The 12,359-nt window shown below is 29.5% G+C and overlaps 1 protein-coding gene across 1 annotated transcript; it reads left to right on the top strand.

The window, feature by feature from the left end:
* The first annotated feature begins 5,636 nt into the window (after positions 1-5,636).
* On the top strand, positions 5,637-8,054 carry LOC141528348 (general odorant-binding protein 19d-like). Its single transcript, XM_074244363.1, has 5 exons — positions 5,637-5,691; positions 5,769-5,948; positions 6,028-6,142; positions 7,639-7,688; positions 7,797-8,054. Exons 1-5 carry the CDS (start codon positions 5,641-5,643, stop codon positions 7,836-7,838), a joined length of 438 nt encoding a protein of 145 aa, XP_074100464.1. The 5' UTR covers positions 5,637-5,640; the 3' UTR covers positions 7,839-8,054.
* The last annotated feature ends 4,305 nt before the right edge of the window (positions 8,055-12,359 follow it).

Raw genomic sequence — 12,359 nt, 5'->3', positions numbered from 1 at the left:
GTACACACACTCTTTTTTTTTTTTTTTTTTAATAAAAGGCAGGAAAAATTTGAATGCAGGATAAACTTGAACGCCGTAAAATAGAGAGAGGCAGTAATATTGTGATAAAAAAATTGTAAAAAGCAGTTCTTACTGTTGTACAATGCAACAATTCTATATATCTATATTTTATCTAAAAATTTACATATAAATATATATGATTAGGCAAATTCATTTTTTCTCGGGTAGTTAAAAGTTCTCAAAGCTTGAACTTTTGACTTTTTGTTTTTTCAATAATTAAAAATGTTTGACCGATAAAAACGCCGATTATTGTTTTTTTTTTTTTTTTTTTTTATTTATTTATTATTACAAAATTTGATAAACGGGGCAAATAAAAATTGATCAAAAAAACACCAATAAATAAAACTAATTTAATGTTGAAAATTACGATCAATTATTTAATAATCGTAAAAAGAATAAAATTTAATTCATAAAAATGATTACGTCCGGTGAGAGAAGATAACACTAGCTTTATTTTTTTCACCAAGTAAACAACAATGAAAGAATTGTGACGATTATATTTTGAGAACCACTATGATTTTAAAAATATTGAAAAATCTAATCTTTGTTGCATTTAATCTTATGAATATATCACTTTCGATCAGTTATTTGAAAAATGACTTCTCATCATCTCAAATAATATTATTCTACACCCCTTTAAATAGTCAATTAATTAAAGGACAGATAGTAATTTACTGGAACAATATAAACTTCAAAAATAGTGACATTGTGGGATTGCACTATGGGCATCCACTTTCTCATGGTTCGAAATTCTTTTTTATTTACGCACCCCAAAATAAGACCGGTTTTGTAAAAACCAAGATATCGCCAGAACGTGCATTGTATTCATTGGAAAAAACTTATGAGGAACAGTGTGTAGGTAATGTATATTTGTATAATCATTCTTAAAGATAATTGATTCTTTCTGTTTTCAATTATCTTCTAATGAAAACTTTCACTATCAGGGTACTACGGTTCTTGGATTCGTGATGGAAAATATAGAAAAGTAAGTTGTTTATCAACTCATCCCGATTGGATGTATAAGCACAAGGAAGTTTTTGGAAATATGACAATAGGCAGTTTATTTTTACCAGGTACTCATAATTCTGGATCATATGAAAGTTTAATACCTCAATCATTAATTCAAAGATACACTATCACTCAGGTACACGAAGAGAAATTTATAGGAACCTTTTCAAAGCATTATTCTAATTTTTCAATATACTATCTGAATGTATGAGGTATAATTACTGAGCTTTATGATATATTTGATATACCATATTTGCCTGAATTTTGATACATATTTATGAACTTTACGTTACATAGGAGAAGGTAGCCTAAAGGGGTAAGTGCTGTTTTATTGTGACATTGAGTGCGAATGTCAAGGTATGCATTTGTAGTGATCATGGGAACACTCTTGAGTATTTGAAAGTTCTGATTGAGTGTTCGAATTTTGACAGAAAGTAACAAAATACAAAATAAAGAAATTGCTAAATTTGTTAAAATTACGAATGGAATGTGTCATTAGATGATTCGAACACTATTACACTCATGATAATATTGATGAAATCATATTATTTTGGTACCATTTAACTCTAAAGGACGATACAAGTTCGGACGGTTCCCTTTGTATTTTTGATTTTACAATTGTTTAGCAAAAAAACGTGTACTGGGGCATAGCGGGTAAGGCAAAGTGGGTACCTACTTGCGCTGCTCTGATTCAATTCTATCTTTATTTTGTCATACAATATTATCAAGTAATACTTAAATATAAGAAAAAAGCGGAAATACATTTTTGATTGAAAACTTATTATCAATTTCAATAGAAAAATGGTTATTTTGCTTAAAATTAATGGAATAAAAGTAAGATCATTATTTGAATGCTTAAAAATCTTTTTTTCATATTAGCTAAATACACAATTTTATTATCAAATTTAGTTTTATCATTAGATTCATTTATTTGTTGTAGTGCTTATCCGCTTTGGGCTAAGGGGTAGGGCAAAGCGAGTTTTTAAACAGTTTTTATTTTTTATTGACAAAAAAGTCTTAGGCCCAAACTAAGACAATATTCCTATCTAATATTGAAGTTCGATCACTACTATGTCGGATAGAATAATATTCGTTAGTAAGCCGAAGAAAAACTAAAACTTCTCGGTCTCTTCGTTAGCTTACCCGCTTTAGGCCATCCTCCTTTACGACTTATTAATAAGTTATCTATGTGGAGATTACGTGTTAAGTAATCTATTGCATTATTTATAAGTTGCTATTATTTTAATTCAAGATGTCGAATTTTAAATTTTAACACTCATTTAAAGCCTTTATTACTGTAGTATTTAATCACAACCTTTGTCATAGGATGGCGATGTATTTGACCAGTTGGTTTCTGTTTCTCGTTATTTAGATATCAGACCATGTAAAATTAATAGTCCCAAGAAATACTGGGTTTGTCATGGCTCTTTCCCCATTCGACCTCTTAATGGTATTATTTATGACATCAAAGATTTTCTGACCAACACTCATGAAATAGTAATAGTTAGTTTCAAAGAATTTTCAGGTGACTATTCATAATAAGGTAACTTGTCGTTGATATTATTGATTACTGATGATTTGCTACATGTTAGCTCATGATTTATAGGTTTCGACAATATAAAGGATCATCTGGATTTCATTGAAAAACTAAGAATTTGGTTTGAAGATTTTCTTTGCCCACCGCTTGCAGAATCTGTATTCACGATTACATTAAATACTATTTAGACGTTGAGAAAAAAACTTATAATAAGTTATAATCATCCTATTAATGAAACGGAATTCTATTTCTGGCCGCCTATATTTCAATTTTGGCCAAATGTCCTGACTAGAAATAAACTATTCAGCTCAATTGATAAATTCGAAAACCATCACCTAAGGAATGAATATTTGTAAGTATTCACTTAATTAGTATTTTTTATAATGTTGAATATCCCGTTACTAAAACCATAAAGGCGTATCTTAAAATATACGCCCTTATGGCATTGCAGACCCAAAAGGACATATAAAAAAAATTTTTTTTGCTCCAATCAATATAAAAATAGTAAAAACATGAAAATCTATGAAGAAAACGAAAACAAAATTTTTTTTAATATACGCCGTTATTGACCAAGAAAAGGCCTTCGATTCTGTATGGCTAACAGACCTCATCCATGTCCTGAAAAAAGCAAACTTCAGTGACTGGTTACTTTGTCTTTTCCACAATATGCTACACAGAAGCTCCTTGAAGACTTGGGATGGAATCAACATTCAACTAAGGCGTTTCCTATTGTAGAAGGAGTCCGATAAGAGAGGGTTAATTCTCCCATATTCTTCAACATATTCACAGCAAAAATTCTTAGAATGTTTGGTCTAAACTGTGATTCCAGTAACAGATATGCGAAAGTTTTTGAAGATGATCTGATCGCGTATATAGCTGGACAAATCCAAGATTGCTCAAAGACGAACTGAATGAATTTTTGAATTCACTAAATAGAACATTCCAGATGTAGAATCTGCGTATAAATCCTGATTAGAAAGCCCCTAATTAACGTAAATGCCAAAAGAAGAGCCCAAATAAATAATTTTCGACTCAGAACTGAACATCCGGATGCCAAGGAGCTGACAGATGTTCCGCATAAAAATAGTGTTAAATACATGGGATTTAATTAAGACCATCTAATAAAGCTCAACTCACACATCAACAATCAGTTAGAAGAACCTGAAAAAGCATTCCAGGCCAATAGAAAAATTTTCTACAACAGAAACCTATATCCAACTGCGGGCATTTCAGCGTAAATGGAATTTTACTTTTGTATTTGTTTTGGAAATGATTATTTTAGTAGTTGCTGTATTCACTGTGAAATTTACTTCCATTTCGGCTGCTGAATGGTCTTTTTTTTTTTTTAGAGGCCGAATTCAAAGTTACTTGTCAGCGACTATGGCAGAAATCACTTTAGATGCAGGCTCAATTATTCTTGACGCATTTGCTTCTCTAATTAATCAAGGGGAGAAATCGTTGCTTCAACTCGCGATTGAAATCGGGCCATTCGTTACTATGTGGTATAACGAAAATTTTACTTCAAGTGCAGCCATTGTAGCTGTTGACTACATTGATGCTACGGGAATTGTCGAAGTTGCCATTCAGGCAAATATTAATCGTGCATCCTAAAGATTATTAAATGAAAATATGTAAAATTATGTCAAATTATAAATTCATACACCGTTATAAATTTTGGTAGAATTACAAATGTTTTACAAAACAAAATCTTAGCGAAATTACAAATCACTGTGTGGCAAATACAATATACAATACAATCCCTGATTGAGAAAGATGATTTGAAATGATTACCTTCATGTTAATTGTATACCTATATAGTATTCAAATCCGATGCGTTTAAATCATTTTAAATCATTTCAAATAAGATTTCTTAATCAGGGATTCAAGTAATCTACCGAAACATATAAGGAAACCTACTAGGATGAGTTGTAATTTCACAAACTTCATGTAATTATTCTACACGTATTGTAATTTTACCTAACTGTAGGTCAGTTTCCAATAAAAAATTTATAAGCACTGTTTGTAATTTGACTTGCTCTATTTTTTTGGAAAGTATACAAAAACAAAATATTGAAACTCAAATAGTTTTTTTAAACTAATATTTTTTTTGTTGAATTAAACATTCTTTTTGGTGTTCGAAAATTTGTTAATATTAAACAAATCGACTAAAGATAATGGTTGGAAATTAAAATTCCTGCTTTCGATAAAGCAGATCTATCTATATACAGTCGATACTGTAGAAAAAAATTATTAAAAAAATTAAAATTCTTGCCTTATCGATTATAGATAAAAATTATATAAATTAACAAAAATCTTATTTTGATAGTTGAAAAATGGAATAATTTGATCAAATTAGTGTATTGTCATCGGTTCTTGATAAATTTAAAAAGTTTGAACGAAATCTGGCCGTTTAAAGTGGGTCAAAATCGCGCCCAAAGGAGTCGGTTACAAACATACAAACATACAAACAAATATATAGGTGAAACTAATAATTAGTGAAGCTAGTAATTACAACACCTGATTTATAAAATTAGAAAACTGTTTTTAAAATATACTTTTAACGCATTTTTTTTCCATGGAAATTTCTCACAGTGTAATATATTCTTTTCACAAAAAATGAAAAGGTTATCAAAAAATATCTCAAAACAAGAGTAGAACTTTCAGGAGAATAGTTTCTTGAATCAAGGAATTGTTTTTCAGTTCATAGAAATTCTTATCAGTAAAAAATATATTCCACAATCATTCACTTTATCTTTTTTAAAGTTATGAAACAAAGTTTTTTTTTTTTTTTTAATCAGTTCATAAGTTAGCTTAGCACTGGACATGCGATGATCACTTTCAAGATCCAAAAGAAATAATTATGACACTTACACGAATGATAATAATAGTATAGATTGAGCCAATAATTAAATGAAAAAATAGCGTGAGATTTTGTTGATAGAATTGTTGTCGATCACGGAAGTCAGAGTAAAGATGTAATATAAAAGATAGCTCACAGAATAAGAAGAACAGACTTCGAAGAAGTATTAAGGAAAATGAAACAATATTTAATTGCAAGTTTCATCCTCTGTGCGCTTATCTATGAGGTAATTTCTTATATTTTTCAATTAAATGTAATAAATTGTACAAAATCAAACTAAACGGCAACGTTTTCTTATTGCAGATAGGGTGTGACTCAAATTTGATCACACGAAAAGAAATTCGAGAAGCAAGGCTGCAATGTGTCGACGAAGTCGGATTAGGTCGAGTAACACATGATAACCCTTCGCGAAAAAATAATTCTGCGGAGGTTCATCACACAAGAAAATGCGTTCGGGCATGCGTTGCGAAGAAACTTGGCTTGGTATAAAAATTGGTTCAGACATTTTATTTTTATAAATTTGATTTTTGTAATTGTTTCATTATTTTTTTATGGTAAAAAGATAAACAGTGAAGGAAAACTCGACAAAGAAAAAGTTCTGGAGAAAATCATTACCAAAAAGGATATGTTGTTTTACGAGAAAGTTTCTGAAGCTATAACTACCTGTGCCAATCAACGTAAGTGTAGATATCTAATTTTTTTGAGTATTGAATAAATTTTGCATTGTTATTTTTAATATATTACATGCCTTTCGCGCGAAGATTATGCTATACTAGCGCCGGACAAATTAAATTACTCGATTTTGTTGTGATCGATCATGTGCCTAAATTTAATATTAATTATATCAATTACATAAATTATACTAATACGAAGATAAATAATTAGTCATCAAATTGAAAGTAATTTTAAATCAATTAATTGAAATATTTAATTGAAAAAATTATTTCTAAAGGCATATGGAGTAAAATTTTGAAGAACTCGATAGTACGATAAATACAAGTAATTATCATTAAGATAATATTAGCAGTAAGCTAGTTATTTTAAACAATTTGGAGATTTGATTTACTTTTCAATTTCTTTTTAGTCTTTTTTGAAGTGTGAGATTACCAATATAAACTATTTAGTTTCGTTATAATTAGTTCATTCTATCTTTCAGTTTGAGAATTTTTGATCCCTTGAGCAGCCATATAATATTTTTCTTATACGAGTTCTTTTCATGATTAGACTACTTGAAATGCAAGAGGATGTTCATGTCGTATTATAATAAGTACTATCTACAGAAAAATTTGAACAAAGTTTAAAGTTAATTTCTTACAACAAAATTAATCAACGAGTAATTAACGTTATATTAAAATTATTCCTTGAATTTATTCCTATAGTGTATTATATTATTATAGTCTATTATATATTATAGTCTATTATATTATATAATAGATAATTTTTTTTTTTTTTTTTTTTTTTTTTTTTTTTTTTGATAACGTTTAAGATAATATTAAAAATTTAAAGTAACATAAAGGTTACACCGACACACAAAAAAAAATTGCCTATAAATCGGGCGCCGCCTATCTATGGGCATGTTTTTCGACCCGCTGAATACGAATTTCAAGTCAGTTTATGCCGTCCAGCCTTCAATTTCGAGTAAATTGCAAAAAAACCCCTAAAAATAGCGAAAATTCGATGTTTTGGTAAGAAAATAAATTTTGAGATTTAAGGCAAGTATAATTTTCATGTATTTTAATCTGTTAAATACTAATTTCGATCGTACTTTAATCATAAATTTTTTTAATTCTAAGAAAATTGTAAAATATTCTTAAAAATTGCGAAAATCATGAAAAATGGGGATTATTTTGGTACAAAAAATTTTGGGGACCCAGATTGACGAAGATTTTCATGTAATTTAATCTGCTTGATCTGATTCTGCAATAAATTTGGTCCATAGTCCTTCAAACATTCATAGAATTACAAAAAACCGATAGAATAGCAGAAAATTGCTGTTGAAAAAATGAAAAAAAAATCTTTTAAGACAATTACATAAATTTCTTGTATTTTTTATTAACAAAATACAAAATTATTAGTTATTTTTATTATTAGTGAAAGCTAATATATTTAAATTGAACTTTATTTCGATCAATTTACGTTTAACTTTTTTAATTTATTCCTTGTAATTTTACAGAAGGAAATGATATTTGTGAAACTCACTACCTCGTAATGGAATGCATGAAAGTAAGTTAAATATTTTTAACTGAAAAATTTTTTATTCCATAAGGTTGATTTGAACTTTTATTCTTCTTTTTACAAATGTAATAAATTGTGTTTTTGACATTTTTCCAGGAGTTCCGTCCATTTCCTCGAATGAAAATGAACGATATCTAAATATTATGATGATTTTTCAACAAAGACATCGATTCTTAAAGAAACTGACTCAAGTACTTCGATGTAAGTGATTAAAATAGGGACAGCACAATTTTGATGAAATTCAAGCGAAATTAATAACTTAAAATAGTGATGGATTTTTCTGTATATTCTCAACTCTTCCTATAATTGAAATTTGTTATTTTATTTCATAATAAAAAAGCAGAAATCATAAAATTTATAGTTGTGATTTATTCAATAAATGTAGAAACTGTTATAGAATATATTGGACCGATTCCATTATACAGACGTAGTTATATGCATGTCAATATGAAAAAAATCATAAACGGACATATGATCATTTTAAGTTATTTGTTGTCATAAAATTGCTCAACTAATAATGCGAAGCATCAGAGAGTGCTTTACGATCAAAAAACAGCGTAGTTATTAAAAGATTATTGGTTTCAGCAGCTATTTTAGCAATTCTAGAGTATTACACAGTAGTCTCATCAAATTCCACCTTGCAAAACGACAAAAAGTTACAACGTTCATTAAATGCTACTATAAGATTTATATATAGACTAAAACGTAATGAGCCTATAACTTCTTACAGATACGTGAACTAGGTTGGTTCTCATTAAGTAATCCTCATATTGATTATCTAGTTTATTATTTTTATAAGTTATTAACTATTAGGAAGCCTAACTATCTCCGTGAACTATTCATTGGAGATACAGATGTGAGACGGCCACATAAAATAGCGGCAAAGAAAAATACCAACTTCAAAATGCTAAATTCCTTTGCTGCTGCTAAAGACTTTTCTAGTAGAAGTGTCTAGCATAGAAATGCCGCTACAAGTTTATAGAGTCCCGATACAACGTTCCTTATCTTCTATATTTCATCATCCGTCATATGCTACAGTAGCACAGAAGAATTCCTAAAAAACTATTTGAGTAAATGGTAAACATTTTTTATAATTTTACATTTCATAATTTAAAATCATTGTTCTAATTTTTATCAAAATCTTAAAAAGTATTGTTACTCAATTTAAGTGATGATTGATCTCTAATAACAATTTTATCAAGTATAGTATAACTATTTCCAGTATGTGTAACCCGCAGGCCTTATTACCCTACCGTAGTAAAATAAGGCCTATTCGCAAAGTTTGTGGAAAAATTTAATTTTGTGTTTGTTTATAGTGAAAATTACCATTACTCCATTATATTTTATGGCTAATGGATTAATTTAAAAATTAATGATACATTGCAATAATTAAATGCAATATTTTCGATTTTTTCAAAATCTCCCTTAGCTAGGCCTTATTACCCGCCGATACCTTATTAATAGTTTCTAATAGATGGCGTATGGTTAGAAAATTATTTCTTATCTAGAATAGTATATTACACTACTAGGGCAAAAAGTTTGAGATTTCTGCACAGTTCAGAGCTCTCAAACTTCTGCCCGTGTGGTGTATACTATTTTTCTTTATAGCTGGTTGAAAGTACGTAAATATTATAATGTACTGAATCGGAAAAAAATTGATGCCTGCCTCCGATATTTGCGGCACGAGCGAAGCGAGTGCTGTTGGTCAGGAAGGTAGGGCATCGAATAAAAAAAAATCAATGTAGATAATTGACCAACATTTTATTTGAAACGTTTTGAGCTTAAATAAAACTAAAATGTCTGGAATTCAACAAACATAAAAATAAAAAAGACGAGCACATTAACTGAAAATTGACAATAATTAATAATAATTAAATTTGATTTATTTTATACACGTCACTGTCAAACTGTATTTTAGTACTATCAATGGTAAATAACCAGCGTAAACAAAATATAGTTCGTAACAAATGACTAATGTCAGTCGGGTTAATGAAAGGATTTTTTGTTCCCGCTGTTACAGAGTGAGAATATGCAACTTTACCAATGCACAAATCTTTAACTTTCTGCCTCGAAATAGGTGCAAAATATGCGTACTTTCGACCGAGGTATACAGAAAAGTTAATTTATATACGTGATGGTCTAAATTAAATACCAGTTGGATTCACTCTTCGAGTAGTATCTGTTTCCAACAGCAATTGCACTTTATTTGCTGTTGATGTTTTGACTTACTCAACTATGAGCGATTTGATGCGTATTAAGAGCGTATGAACTGTTCTGGAGTAGGGTTATCGGCCCCCCACCCTGTTTCCAGTGGCGCCAATATAAATATAAATTTAAAAATGGAACGTCACAGCATTACCGACGCATGTCGAAATTGTATGCTGGCGACGTCAAGAGGATTTTACATAAAGTAACAATTCTAATTACAAAATGCAGCAAAATCTCAATTGAGTTTTACTAGATGTCGTTTTTCTTTTGTAAGCAAATGACTTACTCTTAGAAAATGACATTATAATTGCGAACTTGTAAATCGATTTTTTTATTACATAAATTTTACCTAAAGAAGAGTAAAATTCAAAATAAATTATAAATTCAAATTTGAAAAAAATATTTTCTGAAAATTTCGAAAATTTTTGTATTTTTCAAATTTTTTTTTCAGAATTGTAATTTTTTTCTAAAATTTTTATTTTCATAAAATTTTGAATTTTCTAAAATTTTCTAAATTTCTAATTTTTTTTACATTTTTTGACGTGACAACGTCTTATAAATCAACAAAAACCGACAGCACGCATGAAAAAGTCTCACATTCCGCCTGAGCCTGAGCGTGCAGATGAGAACGCGGAACAAGCGATATAGACGCACGATCAGCCTAAGCGTTCACTTCTGACACATTTGTCTATGATCTCACATGACATCCGAGCTAGCAGTTTGAATAGTTCTGCTACTCGAATGTGAGCTTCTTAGACAACTTCTACAATAAGCTTACATAAAATTTTTTTTTAATTTGTTAATAATAATTTATTAACAAATTAATTATAATATTAATATCATGAATATATATATATATATATATATATATATATATATATATATATATATATATATATTATAATTTGTAATTAATACATATTATTTTATATTTATATACACTACTGGAAAAAATTAAGGGATCAAAAAAAAATTCCAAATTTTTCGGTAGTTTTCAACAGGCCGTAACTTTGAGAGAAATGGTCGTACAGGAAATAAAAAAAAAGGAAATTGTAGCTCCAAGTGTCTAGTTTTTGTATTAGAACTTCAAAATTTTGTAGCCTCCGCGGTTTCTGAGTAATCGTAGAAAAACCAGCAACAAAAAAATTCTCAAAATTTTTTAGTTTTTTTTTGGTCTACGGGCGTGGAAAAATTTTTTTAGCTTAACCACCATAAGGATCGGATACTTTGTTCATTTAGCTTTAATTTCTTTTTTTTAAACACCCTGATACGTCCACTCCTCGCTGAGATATCGGTCTTCAAATGGAAAAGGATCTTTTTGTCTTTGATTATCGATATCTCAGCAACCAATGATCGCACAGAAAGTTAAAGGTGGGTTTCAAGAACTTGAATGAATTCCCTTAACGACTGTCCATTGTTTTTTCGAAAAAAATTTTTTCTTTCCGTCACATGAATTTGAAAATGCAACAAAAAAGGGCTTTTAGTGGTTTTTTGGAAAATCAAGCGCTGGATCGAAAATATTGAGGAAACCACTAATGTTAAGAGTGCCTTTTACAGTTCAATATGTCCACAAAAACCCTACAAAGAATCAAATTAATCCAGCCAGCCGTTTTTTTGTTTCACTTGATCGAATTTTTGAAAAATTAAAGGATCACGTTTTTTGCTCTGAAAAGCTCATAATTTTTAAAAATGAGAAAAAAATGGTTTTTTCGAGCTTTTTCCACATTTTCGATCCAAAAGTGCTTAAATTGAAAAAAAAAAATTTTCAAAAAAAAAAATTTTCGAAAAAAATTTAAAAAAAAATTTTTTTGGAAAAATTTTTTTTTAACAAGTTAAGGAAACTCAAAAAACCATCGCCCAATGATTTTTATCACCTTTCCACCGCTGCATTCCTTGATTCTACTGATCTCCTTTTAATTAAATTAATAAAAAAGTTAATACCCCCAATCGAATTTCGATTTTTTCATACGCTTTTCGGAGTTTTTTTTTTCTTTTCTTTTTGTGAATCCTTAGCAAATCGCTTCATTCAACAGTTTTTTTCAAAACTAATCCCTCTGCGCTAAAAAAAATTTTTTTTAATTTTTTGGTCAAAATTGAAAATTTCTGACTTTTGATTCTTAATCATGGTTAGACGACATTTATCGGAGGTGGAAGTCGCTCGGTTAGTGACTCTTATCGACGAAGGTTACACTCAACATGCAGTTGCTATCCGGATGGGTGTAAGTCAATCTGTCGTATCTCGAGCTTATACCAGATACCAAGAGACGAATCAATATCATCGTCGCCCCGGACAAGGTCGCCATCGAGTCACTAATGCCCGCGATGATCGTTCGATCAATTGTTAGAGAAGTTCGACGACAACCTTTCGTCAATGCGAATATTGTCGCTCGAAACTTCCCCAATCGCAGACAACAGCAACAACAACAGCAACAGCGACGACGGCATCAAGTG

This window comes from Cotesia typhae, unplaced genomic scaffold (genome assembly GCF_013202065.1).
Source record: "Cotesia typhae breed Kobodo isofemale line unplaced genomic scaffold, CoteBio_Ctyphae contig_43, whole genome shotgun sequence".
Classification (NCBI taxonomy): Eukaryota; Metazoa; Arthropoda; class Insecta; order Hymenoptera; family Braconidae; genus Cotesia; species Cotesia typhae.
Note: the sequence above shows the minus strand (reverse complement) of the source record. Positions and strands in the feature narration are given on the sequence as shown.